Below are 25,206 nucleotides of genomic sequence, written 5' to 3'. Positions count from 1 at the left end.
CACCGCAGCGCCAGCGTGAGCCCCGCCCCTACCTTGCAGCTGCAGCGGCTGGCCCGCCGTGAGCTGCCGGAGCTGGCTGTGCGACAGCGTGAACTTGCTCCCCTGGAACTGCAGTGTCACCGGTGTCTCTGGCTGGGCCACTCGGCTCTGCGGGCCCGCGATGGACGCCAGCTGAGCTATTTTCACAACCTCGCCACCTGTGGAAAGGTTGGGGAAAGGTGAGTTAACACCCTTTTGGGGTAAGTTGGGATCGTCACAGTGACGATAATTCGTTATCTATAATGACCAACTACAGCAAACTGAGGTGTCACAGAAGTATTTATGAGATAGTGCTTTCTACCACTTTAAGAAAATAATTATCTTAATACAAAAGAGAAAAGAAAATATCAGACTTTAATGGTTAACTTTATTTAACCATAACTGGTAGGAATTTTAGATATCAGACACTAATATTATTAACCAAACTACTAAAGAGCACTTTAGTTTTCTCACCAAACAATCAAAAAGCAATCATCAAAAGTAGCAAAAATGTATTTGTAATACCCCTGGAAACTTGCCTCTCAACCTGCTCCTTTAAAGAACTTTTAAAATTTGAAAAAGTATATGTCCAATTTAGCTCACAGAGAGGATTTTGTAGAACTAGCTTCGATTACATTCATAACTCTTTCAAAATCTACGCAGGTATTTACATACATCCATAAATAAATCACATACATAAATAAAGCTTTAAAATATAAAGTTTCATACTAACTTGAATTAGATGGTAGGACTCAATCTATAACATTTACTGTAAAAAAAAAATATGAAACTTAACGTTCCCTAAAACATTTTTTAAACATAACTCAGATGTACTCATATGTCTCCAACTCAAAAAGGTACTACCTTCAGGAGATAATTACACAATCAGTTTAAAGGTTTTTTTCACCCAGTGGGAGTCTGAATGCTCCTCCCAAGAAAATCCATGCCAGAATTATTAGTGACATCATAAAGAGAACAGTTAGTAAAAGACTAGAAACATACTAAAGACATCTTGCCACAGAACAACTGTGAACAAGGAGGGGAAATGAAATAGGAGACACAGAGATGTGTGCGTAGAGACGTCACGCTCCTGCTGGGCCTCCTTGTCCCCACACGGGGCAACCGACCGACAGGAGGAGCGACCCTGCTCACTCGCACGCCCCCGGGCACAGCTCCCTGGCACACCCAACACCACTCTCCCCCCAAGCCAGGCAGGGTCTAGTCCCACAAAAACGCAAACACGCAGTGCTGCTCCCCTCGGGCAGTGAACTAGGACGGCTTCTCTCTGCCTGTGGGCAGCGGAGGACAGACTTGTGACGGGGAAAGCTCGTCGGAACCCTGAGTCCCCCTCACACCACCACCGCTCCCGCTTCCGTCTTTCCAGAAAGGCCTCAACACGGTTTCGTTATGTCAACAAGTAAAACAGTTGAGGTGGCATTTGAGAAATGATATAACCCGTAATAATTTACGTTAGGATAATTTCCACAACAGAATGAACAGGGTCCATACAGAATTTGAAAACACACTAATCCTACTGGCTGCAGTAAGAAGTCTATATTAAAAAAAAATTAAAAGTGTGATTTTTTTTTTTTTAGTCACTAAATTATTACAAAATATATGGTTGAACAATTATTTATTCCAAGTTTAAATCTGGTAATAAGTGAGACACTAAAAAGAACTAATGGTTTCTAGAAACCTACAGCTCGTTCCCCCAGCTGGCAAGGAGGTCACCTTTCTGGAAGCAGTGCCTGTCACCCTGTTCCCCCAGAGTGGGCCCGTGGGGGTGACAGAACAAGACCTCGGCTGACACAAGGTCAAGTGCCATAAACAGCACCCCAAGCAGTGCAGTGAACGCAGCAGGAAAGCAGAGTCGGACGAGGGTCAGGAGAGAGAGCAGAAAGCAGGGAGGCCCTGCCGCCGGCCTCTGGAGAGGCCCCCGCCGGACAGCACGGCCGGGCCAGGCAGCACAAGGGCTGGGGATGGGGACAGACAAGGGAGTGGACAGCAAGGTGCTTCCCGCGACCCGCGTTCTCGGCACACCCCGGGGCAGAGGTGGCGGAGACCTGGAGAGGCGAGGCCACTTACTGGGCAGGCGGGCCTGGGCCTGCGAGGTGAGCACCAGCCTCTGAGGCAGCGGGCTCTGCCCGGCCGCGTGCGAGGGGCTCTGCCCGGCCGCGCGCGCGGGGGCCGGGGGCGGGGGCAGGGGCGGGCCTGGGGCCGAGGCCTGTGCGGCGGTCTGAGCCCGCAGTTTCGCAGGATGGGCTGGGCTAGCGGCTGTGCCGAAGGTCGCGGCGGGCTGGTGTCTTGGAGCACTGGTGGAAGCCTGAGAGGTCTGAAACGGGGCTGCTGCCACTGCAATCGATAAGGTTGGTTTGTGCAAAGCCGTTAGAGGTTCTTCATAAAATGCAATATCTTAAACCCGAATTTTAAAGAAATAAAATAAACATTATCTCACACTATCTCTCAAAAAGGAGCCCTCTCTTTGTGGGGGAGAAAAAGAAGGGGCCGATATAGTCTACGGAGTGAGAGAAATATAACTTTATATCTACTGTTAGTTATTTTCTCTTGGAGCAAATCAGTACGCTACATGGTATGTGTCAGAGTAAACAGAAAAGTACTCAAAGTCAGCCCAATCAAGCATTAATATTAATTAGAAACTACTTCCCAAACACACAAAAAAGCATCAATAGAGTTTCCATTCTTATCTTTACAAAGAACTCCTGCAACAATGCAGTTCTGAACTTTCTCTCTCTCAGAAAACCACACGGAAACGATGCGGAGGCCCCTTTGATCAGACGGTGGACGCTTTTTAACTCTCTCAATACCTTCTGTGCTGTGTTACCTGCCCTTCATTCAAAGGAATCAAGTTCCGTTGAAATGACGGCACAAAATCTAACAAGAACAGACTTTCTCAGAAGTTTCCTAAACAAGCCGGGCACAGTGACACAAACCTGTAGTCCCAGCTAGTCAGAGGCGGAGGCGGGCGGATCGCTTGAGGCCAGGAGTTCAAGACCAGCCTGGGCAACATAGCGAGACCCCGTCTCTTTAAAAAAAAAAAAAAAACTACAACAACAATAAAAGTTTCAAATGACTTTGATATACACATACCTATGTATGTAAAAGAAAATGTTCTGCCAAGGTGTACACATCACCATCAGATCAACAAGTACCTGACTAAGAATGAAATTTCTTGAATGGAGGAAAAAAATCCATTTTAAGAAAAAAAGTCTGAAACTCATCCAGAACGACACGCGGCATCTTCGGAGAGCCAGGGACGGTTTCTGTTCCCACTCAGAGGAGGGGTTACAACGTGCAGAGGGGCAAGAGGAAAGAGAGCACCATGAACTACTTCCACAAAGCTGTGGTAGCACTGGGAGTAGACAGCTACGTGAAGTCTACCTTTTGCCTCCGGATTTGCAGAGAATGTGGCAACAGGTGGCCGTCCTCGAAGCTGGCCCTGTGGAGCAGCGGTGGCCGCGGCGGTGGCCGCCGTCCGGGGCGGGTGGGTGCTGGGGAGAGCCACGGTGCGGCCCTCGGGCTTCTGGCCATACTGCACAGGCTGGAACAACCTAGACGCCGTCGGCCCAGGCAGGAAGACACGAAGCATCACCAGGCCGCCGAGAGGGAGCCGGGGACACAGGGCCAGCCCGCCAGGCCGGCTAGTGGCTCCTGGCCCCAGGAGAGCAGCTTCATCAAGAGGGCAGGGGGGAGAGTCCTAAGCGCTGCCCGACGCGGCCCACCGCGGGGCCAGGGCAGTGGCTGCCCAGACTCGGCACGCAAAGGTGGTACAGCTACCCTGGCTCTCGGTGACGTGTCGATGAACCTTACCTCGTTTTCAATTTCACATTAATGTGGATTAGAAAAAACACATGTAGCACGTAAGTCTGTGACACAAAACCATCTGATAACATGGCGGTTCAGGTGACGGATGTGGAGCGTGCTCTGTGACCTGGACGCCTGCAGTGGCAGCTCCCAAAGCACACACACCAACCACAGGCAGGGACGGCCACAGAAAGCCGTGGACACACTGACTGCCAAACTAGGAAAAAATGCTCCCTTGGGGCCACGGTGTGTTATTATGAAAATAGAAAACAAAATGATCCTACCTAATTTAATGAAAAATTGTTGTTTTTCAGTTTTCTGTGTGTGAGTTATATGCAACTTGAAAAACAGTTCACGTGGCTCCCAAGGCAAAGAGACGTGTGAGTTACATATGCTTCACAAGGCCCCAGGCTCAAAACCAGTGAGAGTTAAATACAACTCACATAGTAGTTAGTGTGTTAAATGAAGCCAGACTGGCACCAAGAGGAGTGGCCGCCATCTGTTTATCTAACTGAGGGCTGTGGGCTCCCTGAGGAGCAGCCTGCTGGCTCGGGGCTGGGGAGGAGGGGCGAGTGGCTCACAGTCCCCGAGGTGGCCAGGGACACAGCAGCAAGCACAGGCTGCCAGTCTACAGGGCGGGCCTCTATCTCTAAAATACCCACTTTCTCTTTCCTTTTTAACCCAAGTCTAGGATTTCGCATATTTCCAATTGCTGGATTTGGCCTGTCTTGAATCATTTACACTTTGACTTCATCTAACATGTCTGCCCTCCCCCACTCACCTTGTGGCACCTGCACAGCATCACGTCAGAGGTGACTCAGGTGGCGCAGGAGGGAAGTGACACCACTGCCGTCTGGGGCGGAGCCCTCTGCCTGCCCCTGCCACCACCCCACCAGCGCGACCCACATCTGCTCTGGCTGCGCCAGCTGCCACCACAGCAGGCACCAGGTTGGATTCACCCCTGAAGCCCCCACAAACCCCCAAGCTGGCTTCGAGATGGACGAGAGGGGCCAGTTCTTCCGGGCAGGTGAGTGGCCCTAGCTAGCTGCCTCCCAAACCCAGGACCAGGACATCTGGGAAATTCCCCATCTCGGGTTAACAGCCTTTCTCTCCACCACACACAGTCCGGGGTCAGCTGGGCCCTCACCCCAGGCCACCAGAAGCCGCCCGCCGTTTCTGGCCACATCACACACCTGCTGGCCTTCAGCTTCACTGCCACCGGCCGGGCTGACGGGGGTGGGGAGGTGGAGATCTCCTCCAGGAGCTTCCGCGTGACCTTCTTCCTAGACAGCAATTCTGCCTCATGGTGAGTGATTTTGTTTTCTAACCCAATCAGATCAAACATAGAAAGATCCGTTTCCTAAGTATAAAGAGAAAAAAAAAAAATCTTACTATATGAAGCGGTAGAAAAAGGACTTGACTTAGAATGAAAACCTATTTCAGTGGGGCAGCCGGGCCCCAAAGCGGGCGTCTTCCCCGAGGGGTTTCCCTGACCCGCCCTCGGGCCCCGGCAAGGGCAGGCCAGAGCCCCGCGTGCCCGCTTCCCAGTCTCCCCAACAGCAGTGGTGGCGCCTGGTGCTCCAGGGGCAGGGAGACGGAGCAGGCAGCACCGGGAGACGCGCTGGATCTGACAGAAGAGGGAGCACAGAGTCCAGGCAGTGTCCGGCCTGCACAGCCAGGAGAGGACAGGCTTCCCGAGGAGCAGGGAGAAGCTGTGTGCGGGTCGGTGTGGGAGCATGGCGCCGCCTAGCTGTGACCCCTGCAAGGCTGGCTGCAGAGACGGAGGAGGCAGCCGGCTCAGGCCTCAGTGACACACGGGCACACGGGGCGGGAGGGAGCCTGCAGCACAGGCACGGGCCTGGCCGGTCACAGATGCTGTGACATAGAACGATGGAGGCAGAGGCGTGGCCGAGGCCCCCAAGCACACATCCTCCTTGCCAGCACCACCCACCCGTGCTGCTCTTGGGACCTGAAACTCCGACAACGCAGCCTCACAACACCGGGAGGATGAGGGCGTGCAGGACGGGAAACCCCACACCCCCCGGTGGGGGCGCAAACTGGCACAGCCTCTGGGGAGCACAGCCGGGCAGGTCCTGCCGCCCCACCCCCAGGGACACACCCGGGAGTAACGACAACCTGTGCGCACACAAAGCTGTGCACACGCATGTTCACAGCAACGTTGTTTCTAACAGCCAGAAAGTGGAGACCACCCAGGTGACCATCAGCTGTGAATCCACAGAGACAGAAAGTAGGTTACCATCTGCCAGGGACTGGGGACAGAGAGTGGGGGGTGACTACTTTCACGCGTGGGATTTCCTTTCGGGGTGACGGAATATTCTCCAATTAGTGGTGAGGGCTGCGTGACTCTGTGACTGTAATAAAACCAACCAATTGCACAGTGGAGAAAGGAGAGTTGTATGGCTCATGAATTACCTCAATAACGCAGTTCTAAAATAAAGGCACACTATAAAACTACTACACGCTAACCCGTGACATCTCTCCTCTGACACCTTGAGGTATCTGCCTCTGGTTCACGTTTATTTCTACATGGCTCAATTTTTCTTTAATTCAGTAAAAATGTTCTCTGGAAAATGAAAGGAAACAACAAAAAAGCAGCGGGCACTGAGCTCCCGGGCACCACTGGCTGCCTGAGGCTGTCCCTGTGAAGCGTGCGGCACGCACAGCCCCGTGGCGCATGAGCACCCCCGTCTCACAGAGCAGGAAACTCCCTCTGCCCAAAGGAGCGCCCTTGCCCAGACGCACCCAGCGGGTGCCTGGCGGAGGGCGGAGCCACGCACGCACTCGGGGTCCATGGGGCCTGACCACCACACCCACCGACTCCACAGAGGGCGTGCGGAGGGACGCGCCCTCCACGATGCCACTCTGCGCTGGGCAAGACGCTTCTCCGTGCCAGTGAACAGGTCTCGCTACAGCCCTGGGCAAAGCTCTACTCTGTGCCACGGAGGTTGCTTCTTGGTGGAGACCCTCCCTCTGCCCGCGAGCCTGTCTCCACGGGCAGATTTCCAGAGGTGGCAGAAGTGACCACGAACATTGCCAGACAGTGCCCAGTGCCAGGCAGTTTCAAAATGCGGGACAGCAGCTTGCTGCAAACCAATGTCTAAGAGTGGCTGTATCTATAATGTGCCCGAGAAGCCCTCGAACACCAGCAGCTTTCCGAGTCCTCCACTCACCTTCCACAGCTCTCTCTCCAGAGCCTTCAGGGTCAGGGAGGCCGACCGATACTCCAGAGGTGCTGCCACGTAGGACGAGTCCGGGAGCCGGGGCTCCACCAGCCCAGGGTGGTTGCAGATCCGCTGCAGCCGCATCAGAATGCTCAGGACGTTGACAAAGTGCCCGCTCTTCAACGCTTCCTGAGTCCTGCTCGTGGAAGAAGACACGAGACGTGGCATTCTGAGTGGTCACTGCGTGCTGCCGTGAGCCTGCGCACGCACAGCCCCAAACCCTCGCAAACCAGGTGGGGCCTCCCGCTGCAGACGCGGGGATCGCGTGGCAGGCGTAACCCGAGCCTCGCGGTGGGGGCTCAGCCCAGTGTTCACAAGCCACGGCTCTGCCCACACTGTCTCTGCCCCACTGCCAGCCACAGGCTCACACCATCGCCTCAAACCCACCTCTGCCACGGTGCCTCCCTGGGACCCCCACATTCTTTTCCCACAAGGAGAGGAACACGTGAGGCAGGTGACCAGGCCAGGAGAGGCGGCCAGTTGCCACACGGGAGGGTCTGGAACACGGGGCCCCCTGCAGGCTGTGCAGTGGCATCGGGTCAGACCCGTGAGCACACCACGTGTGACTCTTCTCAGCTCCGTGAAAGCAGACACACAGCGGGGCGTCATTGCCAAGTACAAATAAATTTAAAATCTTGCAAAACTTGATTTCCATGGTTTTTGTTTTTTCTGTAATCTGAACTCAGGAAAATAGAGAGCATGGCAGAAAGAACCAAAACCGCCAGAGAGAGGACTGTGGGGCCGTTCTCGGGGGCCCCACACTGTGTCGACTGAGTCACAGAGGGACAGCAAGCACGTGGCGCTGGCACTGCACCCTAAGACGTGCTCCCTGTGCTGCTGGACTGCCCAACCCCAGCAGGCTGCCCCCCTCCTGGGCCAGCGCCGACCTGGGCCCTGGGTCCTGTGGCTGGATAAGAAAGGCCAGCTGGCCCAGCAGAGTGTCGCTCCTGGGAGAATCTAAACTCAGTGTCGTGAGACTGAGCCGGTGGATGAAGGAGCGGGGACGGATGTCATGTTACACGCGGGCAGCTAGGCAGGAGCAGAACCTGAGACGGCCAGTGGAGCAGCCAGAGGGGGCCAGGCCAGAGTGGGCCTGAGAGAACTGGGAACATGAGAGCCCGCAGAGCCCTCCTGACCCCAGGGGACACCCTGGCCCCCAGCCCCACAGCCTGGTCCTCCCAGGAGGGAGCCTGCGACTGAGCTCACAGGAAGGGCTCTGCCCCCCAGCCGGGGGGCGAAGGGGCCCAGACCCCACGCGTACCCGGGCTGCAGGATGACGTCCTCATACAAGGCTTTTTGCCGATTAGAAAGGCGGCATTTCAAAACATGCTCGTATTTCTTTGTCAGCTGCTTTTCCACGTCTCTCTTAGTTCTCCTCAAAATAAACGGCTGTGTCACCTGCAAAGAAACATCTATTGTTCCCTTCCCAGAAACAGCACGGGACCACACTGACAAGGCATGCGCATGTCTTGTCAGCGCGCTGGAAGCGTCAGGGCAGAGACACACCCTGTGCAGCCTGATCACTACTTTGTGGTAGTAGTCCTGGCTCTCGGGGCTGGGGGCGCGCGGCGGGGAGCTCAGGTAGGGCCTGGAGATGCCGGGGATGAGGAAGTGCACCACGGTCCAGAGCTCCAGGAAGGTGTTGTGCAGCGGCGCGTCAATCAGAAGCAGCCGCTGCTGACTGCAAAGGAGACAAGAGACGCCTGTGAGACGCTGGGACACACTGCTGGGCGCGGGAGCAGGCACGGCAAGGACTTTGCAAGCTGACACAGACGGACGCATGTCTTGCAGCAAGGGACCGGACTGAATGAACCCTGTGGGTCCCTGTGGCCCCACGTGCTACGATAAAGCTGAAAGGTGATCCTCTGTATGTCTGCAACCGCCTAAACTTCTTCAAAAGAATCCCCTACATCAACAACAACACAGACACCCAGGGGTGACCGCGGCACGCAGCACTGAGGGGCAGGCCAGACCTCTGCAGGGTGAAGACGGCTTCCCAGTGCCGCTCGGTCATGCCCTTCACACGCTGCATCTCGTCGATGACCAGGCACTTCCAGCGCACGCGCGCCAGGGCAGCGTGGCCCCTGAAGAACTGCGTGTAGGACGTGAGGCAGACATGGAAGCTGTTGGGCGTGGCCCACTCCTGCGGCACAGAAAGATGACACCTCAGCGTGGTCCTGGTCCTCGTCCTGCCACCAGTCACCTCGACGGCAGCGACTTCCCAGAGCTGTCACCGCACGTTAAATAGCAATAGTTCCCACATGTAATAATTCTACTCGGTTTTCTCAACAACTTGCTATTCTTGCACAGAAAATGGCTGAGTGTATATTTTTATCTTTTCCTCTGGGAGTCTAAAGCACTTTGGCTGACAAATTAATAAGCTGCTTGGGAGGCGCTGACAATCATTATTTGGAAAATAAAGAGATTATCATAGAGGATCCTGAAGATCCTTCTGTTTCTACTAGAAAAGGGACAAGCTTTTACAGTATACGATCTGAATACGGGAAAGATGTGGTGATAAGAAATGTGCAGCTGAGGCCGGGCGCGGTGGCTCACACCTGTAACCCCAGCACTCTGGGAGGCCGAGGCGGGAGGATCACTTGAGGTCAGGAGTCCGAGACCAGCCTGAGCAAGAGCAAGAGCAAGACCCCATCGCTATTAAAAATAGAAAGAAAATTAGCCGGGCGTGCTGGTGGCACCTGTACCCCCCAGCTACTCGGGAGGCTGAGGCAGGAGGATCGCTTGAGCCCAAAAGTTTGAGGTTGCTGTGAGCTAGGCTGACGCCACGGCACTCTAGCCCAGGTGACAGAGCGAGACTATGTCTCAAAAAAAAACAAAAGTGAATACCTACGTTGCAATGGACCACACTGCAAGCTTTTAAAAAACAAATTAAAGACTAGAAACAGTGCTATAGCTCGAACATGTCTCCTCCAAAACTCAGTAGCATCAAGAGGTGGGGACTTCTCTGCTCTCATGAACAGATCAGGCCCTTACACAAGGCTGGAGGGACCTGGCCCAGGCCCTCTTGCCCTTGTGGACCATCCCCATGTCACGTGTCACACAGCATTTGACCCTCCCGAGGACACAGCAACAAGGCCCCGTCTTGGAAGCAGAAACTGGGCCCTCCCCAGACACTGACCCTGCTGGCACCTGGACTGCCGGCCTACAGAACGGAGACATAAATGCTACTGTTACGGATGACCCAGTCTGTGATGTTTTATTATAGCAGCACAAATAGACTCAGACAGAGAGTTAAAAAAAATACACCTCAAGGCACTATTTCAGCAGACGCAATAACACAGTAACGTCTAAGGGTAAACCAAAGTTGTATATTCAGTGAAAATCTGTCATCAATGTACACTTACTTAGTGACCTGGTACTAGAAACTACCGGGTGGACAGGAGAAAAGAAGTCCAAATTTCCCCCAGCAACTTACCTGCACATTACAAATATTCCGTAGAAAACATTTTCATGGAAATTACTTGATGAATTTGTAATTCAGAACTCAGGATGCACCACTCTCTCTCATCCACGCCTGCGAAAACCAGGGGCCCACGGGGCAAAGGACTGCGGGGTCTCCAGAGCACACACTGGTTCTGGAGGGAAAGCCCCTCCCTGGCTGGGGAGCGAAGCTGAGCCCTGCACACACCTGCCCTGTCTACACAGGTCCCCCTGCAGGGAAGGCTGACGGGGCCTCGTCTACGCTGCCGAGGGTTTCAAGATCTAGAAACAACCTCAACGTCTGGTATCTCACGAATAAATGATTTGTAGTAATTACATTGATAAGTATGTCTTCACATTTTTAAATCTGTCTTCTATAAAAGTTAAGACGGTTTTCAGTTTAGCTTTATTTTATGTTTTTAAAAAACATACCTGTCTCTTTGCTTTGAGCTCTCTGTGGCTGCCAACATACGAGAGGGTTTTGAGCCCAGGACACCAGCGTTTCAATTCAAGTTCCCACTTGAGTATGTTACAGCTTCTCACAACAACAAGGTGAGGGCCCCAGTTACCTATAATGAAAAACACACACAGAATTTCCCAAAGGAAAACAGAACATTTTCCCCTTTGTCAAGTTCAGGCACACAGCACCACGTTCGACCAGACAAGCTTAATATGCACGTGTCAAACGAGCCACTGCACAACTGGAGCAGACATCGGGACACCAGCATAGGCCTCTAGTGCCATCAGAGTGCATGGCACCTGCCCCGTGGCTCCCACAGTGACACTGCAGGGACGCGACGCCTGACCCGGAGGAGGTCCTTCACACATGCGTGTTGAAGGTGTCATCACTGAATGAAATTCGTGTTTATTGGAACCACAGTGGACCCTCTGAGAGCCCGGGGAAGACTCCTCTCTGCAGGGAGCGGCCCTCCGGAACAGGCGGCAGGCACACAGGCTGCAGGTTCAAACCCAGCGCCCAGGCCCTGCCCAGGCCCACCGCGGGCCAGGCATCCCGGCCGTGAGCCCCCAGCTGTGCTTCGCTGGCTCAGGGGCTCCTGCCAACCCTAAACTCCTGCCCTCCAGTCAGAGCACACCCAAACCACTCCCAGAGAAGTAGTTTTAATTTTGTTCTTTGGAAAACTAAGGTTTTTTTTAAACTACTAGAGAAATATACACGTAACAAACTTCAATTTCTAAGCCATAAATGAAACATAAACCAAGTTAAATGACAGAAATGGTAGACTTTGAAAAAATATCAGCAAAACACGTATCTGTGGCCATTACTGCTAATTCACAAACCATTCCTGATTCTGAAAAAAAAACCCACCCAATAGAAAAATGAACCAAGAATATGAACAGAAATTTCTCACACACACACACACACACACACACAAATACAAGAGGACAATAAACTCCTTAAAAGACAAAACCTCATGAGTAAAGAAACGCAAATCAAACCCAGATGGCACGTTTCCCCCAATGAAAAACAAGACTGAAAATAAAACTAAGGCAGGCGTGGTGGTGCAGGCCTGTAGTCCCCGCTGCTCAGGAGGCCAAGGTGGGAGGATCATTTGGGCATAGGAGTCTGAGACCAGCCTGGGCAACATAGTGAGATCCTGTCACTTAAAAAAAAATTTAGGCCGGGTGCGGTGGCTCACGCCTGTAATCCTAGCACTCTGGGAGGCCGAGGCAGGTGGATTGGTTGAGCTCAGGAGTTCGAGACCAGCCTGAGCAAGAGGGAGACTCCGTCTCTACTGAAAAAAAAAAAAAAAAAAAGAAATTATCTGGACAACTAAAATATATATATAGAAAAAATTAGCTGGGCATGGTGGCGCATGACTGTAGTCCCAGCTACTTGGGAGGCTGAGGCAGGAGGATCGCTTGAGCCCAGGAGTTTGAGGTTGCTGTGAGCTAGGCTGATGCCACAGTACTCTAGCCCAGGCAAGAGAGTAAGACTCTGTCTCAAATAAAATAAAATAAAATAAAAAATTTAAAAATTACAACTTAGCAGATAACTCCATTCTTTGAAAGGGAAAACAGGTTTATGTACGCCTATCTAAATGTGTCTGGATAAGTTTAGGAGAAGGCTGGGCAGGACATACCACATTGTCCTGTGGTCACCACACCCCCCTCCCATCAGGTACACTGGCCTAGTGTTAAGTCTTAGCAAATAGGTGCTGTTCAAAAAACAGAACTCTTACCTTCATTACAAGCAAGGTGTGCAAAAAAAGCAATGATCTGCACCGTTTTGCCAAGCCCAGCTTCATCGGCCAAGATGCCATTGAGATTCTTTCGGTAGAGCTTGGCCAGCCAGTCCAGGCCAATCTTCTGATAATCTCTGAGAGCCCCATACAGTAAAGACGGAGCGTTAAACTTCACCTGCAGCGACAGACCAGCCAGAGAACGACTGCTTGTCAACTCGACCACCAGTACATTTTCTTAAAACCAACATCACCACAGTCACATGATAAGCTGAGTGGAAAGCCATAAAAATGGTCTATAGAAAACAGGAAGAGAAAGATCTAGAATTGCTTTTTCTGACAGCTTCTGCAGTTGGGATACAGTGCTTCTGTGGAAGCAGAAAGAGCTTTCCTGGTGAGTCATGAAGATACGTGTGCTTAGTCACAAAGACCCGCCCCGCACGTGCAAGTCTCACCGAGGTGGAGACCCGCGCGCTGCCCTTGGGCAGGACAGCCTCAGCCACGGCAGTGACCTCCGCGACGTCCTTGGTGTTTGGTTTCCCGACGTTCGTTCTCTCGGCAGCTTTAAACTGATCCATGATGAAAAGGGAGTCGATGAGAACCAAATCCTTCCGACACTCCCTGTCACCTGGATAGTCTTCCACGTCTACAACAGTGAAACACAGGGAGCTGGGTGGGGGCTGCTGGGATAGTTTTATGAACGTAAACATTAAAACAAAAAAGGGAAAAAGTTTATAAAACCCAAATACTTCAAACATAGAATTAAGTAGTAATTTTTAGTTTGTAATCCATTTTATCTATCTAAGCAGTGCAATGTGGATAAATGGGCAAGAATTCTCATGAAACTATAAAATCTAGGACCATTCTGGAAAGCTCTCAGAGTATAATTTGCCCCAGACAGCCTGGTGTCTGGAAAACGTCTCTATAGAGATTAGGTGCCAGCATCATGGATGGACTGACGGGGATCTCAGGGTTCAGTGATCTCCCCTCCACCATCAAGAAAGGAAAACTTAGAAACGTTTCCTAAATGTGGGAAACAAGGAAGAGGCTACCTCTCCCGCCCTGGGTCCCGCTACCAGCAAGAGGTCCTGAAAGGCCCCGGGGTCCCCGAGGAGGCCCAGCGGACGTCCACCCCGGGAATGAGAACAGAAGGGCAGACTCTGTCTGGTGTACTGTGTGTGCCTGTGTGGAATGTCTGATGACAAGTAAAATAAACCACTCAGAACTGGTATGTTAGATAAACTTGGCACAGCCTGAAACAATAGGATCCATAAAACAATGAGTTTTATAAATCTAGAGAAAAATACTTCTACATCCTTCACAACTTGATCAAGCGTTCTGATAACTCTACCAAGTTAATAAATAAAAAGCATAGGATTTAATAAAATTCTATTCAATATAAAATTCACATGTTAAACATATTTCCAATTTTTTCTTTCAGCAAACTAAAAGAAATTTTTTAAACTTTACGTTAAGCTTTCACCTGCGTTTTGGCTTTTGTTTTCCAGTCTGGATTCTTTAAAAATGCTACAAACTTACCTTCTTCTTCGCTTGTCTCCTCGCTGTCAGGCCTTGGCTGGGGCCACTGGAAACCCGGCAGGAAGGCCCCTTCGTACAGCTTCACCAGGTCCACCAAGGGCAGCTCGGCTGCGGAGGGCGGCAGAAAGGCCATTACTCCCTGACAGCAGCGTCCTCTAACCAGGAGAGCCCATGGCAGGAGTACAAAGGGGATTCTTCCCACACACATCCCTTTTCCTGCCTCTAGATCAGTCCTTGGAAAAAGAATTTATTTTCTAAATGCATAATTTTTTTTCTAAAAACTTAAAACTTTTGTCCATTACTGATAACTTTGTAAAAAAAAAAAAAAAATTTAGACTTTGTAAGATGAGAATCTCTGAAATGAAAAAACTTAACTTTATTCATAAAAAAACAAAAAAAAAAAATCTGAAATCACCTAATAAGTGAACAGTAAGTGACACTACAGACTAAGCAATGAAAATCTAAAAATGAGTATCGCTGATAGAGAATAACCAGTGGACGTGATACCAAAAAACAAAGAAAAAATGTTCAAACAGTATGATAAAAGACTGGTAAGGTTTCTGTATAAATCACTGACCCTAACTGCCTAAAAAAATACCACATTATCACATGGGAAAAGGGCTGAAGCTGTTTCACGAAAACCACAGCACGAAGGGCCAAGGCAGCTTTAACTGAGCACCTCCAGAAATCAGACGTTTTCTACCAAATCAGCAACCATCTTAGAACCATAATATCAGAAAAACGTAATGAATCAGACACTCTTGAACACTGCTGATAATGGTACATAAACTGGCTTCATTTTTCTGGAAAAATTTTCCTACAGAAAGCTGAGAAACTTTGGAACTACGGCCTTGACCTCATTCTTTCCCACGTGACGCATCTCCCCAGAGGGGTCACAGAAACCTGGACCCAGATTCTTGGTCAAAGAGTTTCCACCGTGCCAGCTGCAACGGGGGGGAAGCACGTGCACTGGGCTGTGTGCTTGTCATGTGGGAGCCTTCGACACGTGCAGCCGTGGGGCGGTGAAGACTGCAGACTCAAACAACGAGCGCCCCACGTCCTAGCAGAGCCGTGGTAAAGGCACTGTCCACTCAAGACAAGCAAGGATCCCTGCGAATCCATTTGCTCACGATTTAGAAAACTCGTGACACTGGACTGATGGACAGATATGCGATAAAGGAAAGTAAAATTAGGATGTGAGGGTGACCGGGCTGCAACATCTGCCCCAACTGGGGGCTGGGGTGGACTCGGCTGACTTGGCTGGCTAGGTGGGTGTCCCCTTCCTCCCTCCCCGCTCCATGTGTGTCCCTCGTGTCCCTCCCACAGCGGCTCGATCAGTCACAGCAGACGACCTGCCCCGAGGGAAGAGGACCGTTCTTCAGTCCAGGGTATACGAGTAGCTGCGCTCCCCTGCTGGAACCTCCAAACAAGCTCTCAAGAAAAGTAAAATTCAATGTTAACTGCAGAATCTAGGTGGTGGGCATACAGTGTTCACATCAAGGTTCTTCCAACCTTCCTGTATGTCTCAATGTTTCCATAAAAAATGTACATATACATCATATAATGGCTACGTAAGTATGAAAAAACAGAAGAAACAACTGAAAACCTGTTACAATAATAAGATAATTCTGGGCCGGGCACGGTGGCTCAAGCCTGTAATCCTAGCACTCTGGGAGGCCCAGGGTGAGTGGATCGTTTGAGCTCAGGAGTTCGAGACCAGCCTGAGCAAGAGCGAGACCCTGTCTCTACTAAAAACAGAAAGAAATTAGCCAGACAACTAAAATTATATACATACAAAAAAAAATTAGCCGGGCATGGTGGCGCATGCCTGTAGTCCCAGCTACTCGGGAGGCTGAGGCAGGAGGATTGCTTGAGCCCAGGAGTTTGAGGTTGCTGTGAGCGAGGCTGATGCCACGGCACTCACTCTAGCCCGGGCAACAGAGCGAGACTCTGTCTCAAAAAAAAAAAGAAAAGAAAAACAGAAAACAAGAACACCTCTCATCAAAAGGAACCACAAAGAGAAAAGAATGACACATCACCAAGTGGGACAAGGTCACTGCAACATGGAACTGACAAAGAATCACATCCAGAGCATATAAACACCATCCACAGTTGATAAGGAAAAGAACACCCAATATCAAATGGTTAAAAGACAAAGGAGGAAACACAAAAAGATGCTCCACCTCATTAATTACCAGAGAAATGCAACTTAAAACCACAAGGACACACCACCTGTCAGCAGACTGGCAAAAACTTCCAAGGAAGCAGCAGCAAGCGTTCCTGAGATGCGGAACTCAGCACGCTCACCCTAAAAAGCTGGCAATATTCTGCGAAGCTGGACAAGCCCCAGCTCTGCTCTCCCGCTCCTGAGCACACACAGGGCCCCTCGAGCACCCCAGCCTGGGGGAAGCTCCCGGCAGCACGGCCCCAAGGCAAGCACAGGGAACAAGCCCAACACCCGCTAAACGGCACAAAAGTAACTGGTGACGTATTTACACAGGGACTACTGTTTGGCAGTGAAAACTGACACAAACACACCACCACACAACGTGACGGGAACTCAGAACGTAATGGCCGAGTGGCAAGGGCAAGGCGTAGCCTGCGTGTGACTCCGTCCCTACGGAGTTCTGACACCAGACAGACGTGCGCAGGCAGCAGGGAGGGCAGGGGTGGGCAGCGCACGACCCAGGCAGCCGTGGCCTCCCGGGCAGAGGACAGCGGCAGCAGGAGGGACGTGGGGACTGTGGTTCTCCAACGGGGCAGTGCTACAGTGCTACTGGCCACACTGGTGCCTGATGGGTTATTACTTATGTCCGACACATCATTTTTAAATGTTTTTATACCCACTTCATGCTTAGCAAAAGCAGTTCTTAGCAAGATGCTGAAAGCCTACCTTCTTTGGCTAAGTTAGAGAGCTCTGCCTGGTGGTCTACAGCCCCTTCGCCGGCTTCCTCCTCCTCGATGGTCTCCTCCTCGTCCTCCACTGAAACGGGTACCACAGGCGTCAGGGAGGGAGCAACGGGGCCTCCGCGCAGTGACCACGCACAGCGCAGCTTCGCAGCTGTGAGTAACCTGAAGACACTAAAACTGAGTTGTTCAATGTCTCAGGTTACATCTGGAAATGGCAGTTTAACTAAATGAGCAGGAAACTGAGACCACATTTCCCCTTCCTTTTCAGGCTGGGTTACAGCCCTGGCTTTTCAGTGCACGACAGACCCACACACAGCGATGTCAACTCTCCACCCGCCCACCGAGCCCCACAGCAAAAACCCACCAGCGTGCTGCTCAGGACCACCGTGGGCAACCCCTGCCCGGCCCGCGCGCCCCGGCTCTCCTGCCCTCCACGACCACAGCCCAGACCAGCGCCCTCTCCTGACTCCAACCCGAACCTCGAATGTGACTCGCAGCAGGTCTTGGCTCTCGGTAGAGAAGAGAATCTACCCGCAACTCAGCAGCACAACGCCTGCCGACGGACAACCTCTCCACCTGGGGACCTGGCCAGCTGAGCTGCACCTTCGCTCCCTCCCACCAACACTCGCCCAGTCCCTGCTTCCCTTCCCTGACAACACACCGCTGCCACCGTCCAGCCGAACTCCTTGTTCCTTCACTGCGAGACCCCCACTGCCCACGGGGTGGGCCAAGACACCCGACCCCACCACACCAGTCCCTGGAGCCCCCAAGGCTTCCACTCCTGTCTCCGCGCCCTGGCAGTGAGGGTGGGACCAGGCCTCCCTTGCCCTGGAAAGGCCTTCGCCCCTCTGCCCCCATGGCTTCCAGACGTGAGAGCTCTGGAAAGGAACAGTCAAGAGGAGGCAGGGTGGTTAATGTGTTTTCTGAGTTACACTAAGACATCCTTAAACCTTAAATGAAAGTCAGTCAAATAAGCCAAGTCTGTTTCAATAGTCACGGGCCGCATAACATCATTTAGGGCAAACGGACGCTACGTACAACAGTGGTGCCGTAAGATCACAACGCTGCATTTTCACTGCGCCTTTCCGTGATCAGACACACGCTCACCACTGCTACAGCGGCCTGTGGTCCCCAGCACGAAGCACACTGCACAGGTCTGCAGCCTGGCAGCAGGAGGCCGTGCCCCCCAGCCCAGGTACACAGCAGGCTGCACCATCCAGGTCTGTGTGGGACAGTCGCCCAACTGCGTTTCTCAGCACGTCCCCTCGTCGCGCCACGAGTGACTGCAGGCAGGCCCGCCCCTGAACGCGCAGGCAACGCGGCTGCGGGCAGGCCCGCCCCTGAGCGCGCAGGCAACGCGGCTGCGGGCAGGCCCGCCCCTGAGCGCGCAGGCAACGCGGAAGCGGAGAGGCGCATCTGCACAGGCCCAGCCGCAGCTCCTGCAGTCCAGGGCAGGGAGAACGTGTTCCTCGTGAAAAGATGATCTGAGTAGTTTCCAGATGACAAGAAACAGACAAACCTATTGTGTCCACTGTGTTTCTCCTGTCGCCTAAAAGCTCAGCATTAACTTCCTCCACAAGCGCAGGCGGAAGTTACTGGGAATTCTGGCCCCGGCCCTCAGGGCACACGGGCACCCCGTGTGGGGAGACGCCCCTCTGTCCTTCACTGCAGGCGTCAATCTAAGCTGTGCTGTGTTTGGTGCGTCAGCTGCCCCTGTCACTGCCAGCCGTTTGCATAGTGATACGTGTTTGGGGGGAGACAGAGAAGGGGACAGGACTGCTCAGCTTCACACCTTAAAGTTATAAACTGTGCTGTTATTTATAAGACCCAGAGATAAAGAGAATATGAATCTAACAGTGTCAGCAAAGACAAGAATGGAATCTCCCTCAAAACAAGTTAGACCAACAACACCACCCCAAGCACACTATGCAGGGCAGTTACTACTAAGCCTCCAACTTCCCCAAACTAACTCATCCCCCTTGGGTGCTCCCTGGCCACTTAAATACCTACAAAGAAAATCATTTCAAATCATGTGTGCAGCCAAGACTGCCAGCTGCCCCAAAGTATCTTCTCTCTACTTTCCCCCAAGCCCACTGCTACTTGCACTGAGTCACACGCCCGAGGCTCCCCAGGGCAGCAGCCGGCCAGGGGCAGCAGGCAGAGGCACTGCTGGTCCTCCCAGGAGGGGCTTCAGCACACCGGCTGGTCCCGACTTGCTCTTGCCTCAGAGAGTAGCTGGAGCTGCAGGAGCCACTGCCCAGGAGAGAAGCTGGAGCTGCAGGAGCCACTGCCCAGGACAGTAGCTGGAGCTGCAGGAGCCACTGCCCAGGACAGTAGCTGGAGCTGCAGGAGCCACTGCCCAGGACAGTAGCTGGAGCTGCAGGAGCCACCCGCCTGGGACAGTAGCTGGAGCTGCAGGAGCCACCCGCCTGGGACAGTAGCTGGAGCTGCAGGAGCCACCCGCCTGGGACAGTAGCTGGAGCTGCAGGAGCCACCCGCCTGGGACAGTAGCTGGAGCTGCAGGAGCCACCCGCCTGGGACAGTAGCTGGAGCGCTAGGAGCCACCCGCCTGGGACAGTAGCTGGAGCTGCAGGAGCCACCCGCCTGGGACAGTAGCTGGAGCTGCAGGAGCCACTGCCCAGGACAGTAGCTGGAGCTGCAGGAGCCACCCGCCTGGGACAGTAGCTGGAGCGCTAGGAGCCACCCGCCTGGGACAGTAGCTGGAGCTGCAGGAGCCACTGCCCAGGACAGTAGCTGGAGCGCTAGGAGCCACCCGCCTGGGACAGTAGCTGAACAAGGAGCCTGGGCACCGGGACAGAGGAGCTAACAGACAGGAGAAGCAGAGACCCCTGGGAACATAGCCAGGATGGCAAACCAGAGCCGGGCTGTGTTCCCCCAGGGTTCTAGCTCATCTGAGCCACTGTTGCTGATATTTTATTTTTCCTGTCGTGGACAGCAGAACTTAATCCTGACAGAGTTTCATGCCAAGAATCTGGCCAAACTCCCCCTGACTTTCAAATAAGAATCAATATACACTGAAACATCGACCCTTCAGAATCTGGACAAGTTACCACACTTTGCCAAATCAAGCCAATAACCCCACCATGATGCTGGCCAAAGAGCTGCCAGGGGAGTGCAGGCCTCCCCGGCACCTGACCGGCACCACCACCGTATCAGACAGGTGTCCTCCAACACGCTGCTCCTGCTCCTTCCCTGTCCCTGAGCCCAGGACCCAGCCCTGAGGCTGCTGCCCCACAGTCCACCGGGTCTGGAAAGAGGTTGTCATCAGCTGACGGCCACCGGCTGTCCCCAGCTCACACACACCCAGCAGTCATGCGTCTGTTCTCATCCGAGTAAGGCACCAACACCTAAAATTCATGTGAGCTTGTCCTGATGAGCTGGGCCTGGCGACCACGGGCCACCACCCGACCACCAGGGCCGCCCTCAGGGCAGGAACACTCGACTGACACCACCGAGTGTGGCCCCAAAACGCTTGCGAAGACGCGCCTGATTCCCGAACCTCACAAAGGCAGATACCACCATGTTGCTCCAGAAAACATCCCAAGTCCTCTAGAGACACTAAAAAATACTCTGTACTGACAGAAGTGTGGTCCAACTGGTTTAAAACGATAAGACTAAAGCCAAAGTCACCGCAGCTGGGAGGTTCCGGCAGCACCGAGTGAGTGTTCTGCGCGCGATGGCAGCGAGAGCCCTGCAGACAGTAAAGACAGCACGGGGGGGAGGGGCACAGACCTTCGTCGTCAGTTAACGATGTGCTAGCTTTTCTTTTTCTTCCAGACATTCCTGAATCCTGAAACACAGAAAAATCACAAACGTGAGATCTAAACACACAGGAAGGGAAACCAAGCCAGGAACGCCTGTTCAGGACGTTTGGCCACGGGACAGCCAGAGCCCCATGGCAAGCTCACCGGCCCTCCCCAGCCGCCACCCAGGGTACTGGCGGGGTGAGGACGTGAGTCTGCAATCGCTGCGTTCAGCAGCTGTGTCTTCCCAAATCACGGAATTAACACCCATGTGAGACAAAAGCTATAAAGTACCAGTTTACTTTCAAAGTAGACTGATTTTATAACGAAAGGGAATACTATCCATAACCTATGCATTTCTGCAGATGAACACAAGTAGCTCTATTTTACTAGAGCATTGTATTTTATTTTCATTGCTCCCATTCTTTCTTACAGAATGCAATAATAATCCTGAACTTACCAGAAAATTTTCTGGTAATGCATCAAATCCTTTAGGTCTCAACTCTTTTCCTAAAGACAAAAAGTACATGATTAGTTTTCACCAAAGCTGTGGAGGTGACATTCTTCACCATCAGCAGGGCATCTCTGCTCACCTAAGTCACGTCCTGCTGCCACCACCTACGTGCCAGGAAAGACAGGAAACACAAGATCTGTCTCCTCCCTCTAGTGACCCAAGGCAGTGGTTTGGGGGGTTTTGTTTTGTTTTTCAGAGACAGGGTCTTGCTATGTTGCCCAGGCTGGACTCGAACTCCTGGGCTCAAGCAATCCTCCCGTCTCAGCCTCCAGAGTAGCTGAGACTACAGACACACACCACTGTGCCCAGGGGGCAGCGGTTTTTATTATCTTATATTCTGTGACTTTCAGCACTGGCCACCTCACCCTCAAGTTTCCTCATCAATAACAGCATTACGCCCACCCCTCCCAGGGACATCCTGAGAATCCAATGAGATAGCGAATGCTGCCTCCATCGGTGCCTGGCACATACCACGGTGCCCATTTCGTGGGGACAGCTACCGCAGAAATAGCTGAGGGAAGAAACATTCGGACGCCCTGCAAAGGAAGATGCCCAGGGGGTCCTCAGCCTGGCAGAGGTCTCAGTGAGTTCACTCACTGTCCAGGGACTGAGTTCAGGGCACAGGCTCAGAACCTCAAGTCTGAGCATCCCAGAGGTGATCAACTCGGGGGGTTCTGACTCATCCTGGCACATCTCAAAACAACTGGGACATAAACTAGAAGGGGCTGCACGAAGAGAAAGGCAGACCCGCTGTGCACAGACGACCCCCAGGGCAGGCTCCACGGTGAGCTGTGATGCCGGGAAGCCGCCTGGTGAGCAGAGACGCTGAACCAACACAATTCAGAAAACGTTAAGGCTTTTTTAAAAGTATCATACCTCTCCTGGAAACTTTCTGTAAATTTAAGGCCTTTTTTCTTTTCTCTTCTAATTCTACTTGTAGTTTTATCTCCACAACCTAAATACAAAGAGTTAAATAAATGAGCATGTCATTAAGGATGTAAATTATAGAAGCACTGCATAGAAAAACATTAAAAATCATAGTCTGAAAGCACAGTTGTCCTGTCTCATTTCAAATTACTTCAAAAAGAAATTTTCAGTTTGGTGCTTTTGCATTTGTCTTGTGTCTAACTACATCCTGCCCAAATTCTATTAGGTGGTGAGTTAAGAATTAAAGTTTTACAAAACGCGAGTGAGTGAGCGAGCAGGCATTCTGGAGAGAAGCCGCCTCCAGCGACTCACACGAATACGAGGAAGGACCTGGAGGCCCCGACCACGGCTCTCACACGTCTCCAACGGAGCACGTGGGTAACAGGTGACCGTGTATTTCCATGCGCAAGGTAAGAATGGGCGTATCCTGAACCTTATGATGGTCTAACAGCCCGGAAGGTACAGATGGGGCCTGAGACCTCACGTCCACGACCCTCCTAAACGACAGTGCCGGTGCCACCTGCCTCGAACCTCCCCAGCTGGGAGACCCTCGGATTCTCGTGACCCCATTAAAACTGCAGAATTTACCTGTTCAATATTTGACCAAAAATATTCTATCTCTCGGGCAGTTGAGGCAGCTATGCGTCTTAATCTGTTCTGTTCTTCTTTCTTTCCTCTCTCCTCTCGAAGCTTCTTTTCTTCATGATGGCGTGCCACCGTCCTAACCAGCTAGTAAGTAACAGGGCAAGAATTTTATGTTGTACTCTATGTCATGCTAAGAAAAAAGTATAAAGTGTTTTTAAAATCTTCTCAGCCTAAAATTACATATAAGTCGCTGTCAGATACACCCTCATATCCTCTGAGTGCTCTAAGAGAAACAAAGTAAGCAAAAATCACCATCAACATTCTGCTTGATTTTTCTAGAAAGTGTTGTTACTAATACATATATTATTCTCAAAAATTGAAATAGCATACTATGCTACAATCTTCCTTTCCCATTTAATATATGATTAACATCTTTCCATTCAATAAACATTCATCACCACCAGCCTTAGTGGACTAAACAGTATTTCATTTCATGAATGCTGCAAAATTTAGTTAATTCCTAGGTATAAAAATCATTGGATTAGGATAATTCACATTTTTAAGACTTTTGCTTTAAATTGCAAAACTGCTTTCCAGAAGTTTATACTCTTTACACACCCAGGAGCAGAACCTCAAAGACACAGTGAGAACTAAGTTAAAAACGAGAATGTGGGCAGAGCCCTGAGCATGTAACCTCTGCTGCCCAGCACGGTTCTAGCAGCAGAAATGCGCTCGACTTTGGGGGCACTGCATGTGGTACCCACACACGCCCCCGACGGGCTTCACCATCCTCAACACAGGCCCTCCCCTGGGGGGCCACCGCGTGCGCCCCCTGAGCCCGGCAAGAAGGGCAGGCACAGGGAAGGGCAGGTCTTGCTGCAGGCGGGCACTCAGCGTCCAGAGCAGGCCCAGCCTGCGTCCCGCGGGTGCCCAGCTGCTCCCCAGCCCCAGCCCCCCCCCCGGACCCCACCCCACCCCCAGCAACCAGCCCAGCCGTGCCCAGCACACTGCCCACACGCCCGGCCCCCCACCCTGCCCAGCTCAGTGTCCACATGGTCAGGCCATCTCCTGTGAGGAAACGGAAAAGCTTAAGGAACCTGAGCTTTTTCTGAAATGCCTGTGAATGACTCCAGACCCTGCACTCTGAGCCCACTGCTCCCCTGCGTGGAGTCGGCTGTTCTTTGCCACCTCAGTGGGGACAATGAGGGGAGAATTCAGGGGAGCGAAGCAGACAGGGCAGGGGACAAAGGGTCAACCCCCAATCTTCAGCATCCAGGAAGCATGAAGAGTGAGCCTAGGGCCCTCGACACAGAGGCAGTGACGTGGTGACAAAGCGGGAACAGCAGGGCTCGTGGCTACTCCCACACGGAAAGGACAGCTGCTCCCACTCTGAGGCCTGAGCGTCCTAGAACCTGTCACGTGTTCTCCCTTGCTCGTGTTAGCAGTGGGACCTCAGAGTCCCCCCCAGGACTGTGCCTGTGTAGGAACAGAAAGGAGCAAACGCTCGAGCAGAACTGGAAAGAGCAGACCGGAGCCCCACAGGGAAGAGCAGGCGGGCGGCAGGCGGCAGGAAGTCCGGGAACAGCCCCTGCTGCCTTCTCACTCTCAGCCTCCTCAGCCCTGGCTAGCCCTGGGCCCACCCTGGGCCTTGGGCAGAGGCACCCTGATCCTACCTGCCTGGCAGGAAAAGGAACCCGAACCCCTCACCAGAGCTGCAGGGGGAACGTGCTTGCTCCCGTCTCAGAAGTCGGTTACCCGGCACCCTCACTCTCCAGGCAGCAGGGACACGTTGCTCCCCAACACCAGGAGTCAAAAGCCTTCAGACGGCTGCTCTGCAGGCCCACCCACCCGCAGCACTCCAACTCCACCCACCGGCAGCGATGCGGAACAGTGGCTGCCTGCACTGCAAACCCACCTTCTTGGCGGCGGCCACCTTCCACCTGCGCTCCTGGGCGAAGTCCGTGGCCATCCACTGCGCCTCCTCCAGCAGGTAGTCCCAGTGTGACCGTGGCCGCGGGGCCTCCTGCAGCTTCGGCAGCCGCCGCGCCGACCACAGGCCTTCCTTCCTCAGCTCCGCTATGCGCTGGTGGACCTGGTTCTCCTGCGAGCAGCGTGCAGGGGCGCAGGGTCAGCCTGTGCCGACTGAGTGCGCCCACAAGTCAGACCCCAAACGCGGGAGACGCTGCTGTGAGCAGCGCCCGGCTGGACGCTGAGGGGAGCGTGCTCGCGGAGGTCACGTTCCG

The 25,206-nt window shown here is 52.6% G+C and overlaps 1 protein-coding gene across 5 annotated transcripts in view; it reads right to left on the bottom strand.

Annotated features, from left to right (window-relative positions):
- EP400 (E1A binding protein p400) overlaps positions 1–25,206 on the bottom strand; it is a 98,889-nt gene that overhangs the window by 48,852 nt on the left and 24,831 nt on the right. For 3 of the 5 annotated variants that reach the window (XM_045535156.1, XM_045535159.1, XM_045535158.1), the window contains 18 exons: positions 24,879–25,064; positions 22,967–23,107; positions 22,328–22,406; positions 21,398–21,447; positions 20,927–20,984; positions 17,157–17,246; positions 14,264–14,371; positions 13,180–13,370; positions 12,725–12,902; positions 10,956–11,092; positions 9,056–9,225; positions 8,589–8,763; positions 8,344–8,480; positions 7,032–7,218; positions 5,034–5,200; positions 3,418–3,587; positions 2,104–2,370; positions 33–197 (listed from right to left, as the gene is read on the bottom strand). In XM_045535156.1, coding sequence (XP_045391112.1) covers positions 33–197; positions 2,104–2,370; positions 3,418–3,587; positions 5,034–5,200; positions 7,032–7,218; positions 8,344–8,480; positions 8,589–8,763; positions 9,056–9,225; positions 10,956–11,092; positions 12,725–12,902; positions 13,180–13,370; positions 14,264–14,371; positions 17,157–17,246; positions 20,927–20,984; positions 21,398–21,447; positions 22,328–22,406; positions 22,967–23,107; positions 24,879–25,064 — 2,656 coding nt within the window. The remainder of the gene's footprint in view (positions 1–32; positions 198–2,103; positions 2,371–3,417; positions 3,588–5,033; positions 5,201–7,031; positions 7,219–8,343; positions 8,481–8,588; positions 8,764–9,055; positions 9,226–10,955; positions 11,093–12,724; positions 12,903–13,179; positions 13,371–14,263; positions 14,372–17,156; positions 17,247–20,926; positions 20,985–21,397; positions 21,448–22,327; positions 22,407–22,966; positions 23,108–24,878; positions 25,065–25,206) is intronic. The other 2 variants (XM_045535160.1, XM_045535161.1) reach the window with 1 other exon arrangement.

Source organism: Lemur catta, chromosome 21, assembly GCF_020740605.2.
Source record: "Lemur catta isolate mLemCat1 chromosome 21, mLemCat1.pri, whole genome shotgun sequence".
In the NCBI taxonomy this organism is placed as follows: domain Eukaryota; kingdom Metazoa; phylum Chordata; class Mammalia; order Primates; family Lemuridae; genus Lemur; species Lemur catta.
The sequence above is the reverse complement of the archived record's forward strand: the minus strand, read 5'-3'. Positions and strand labels throughout refer to the sequence as shown.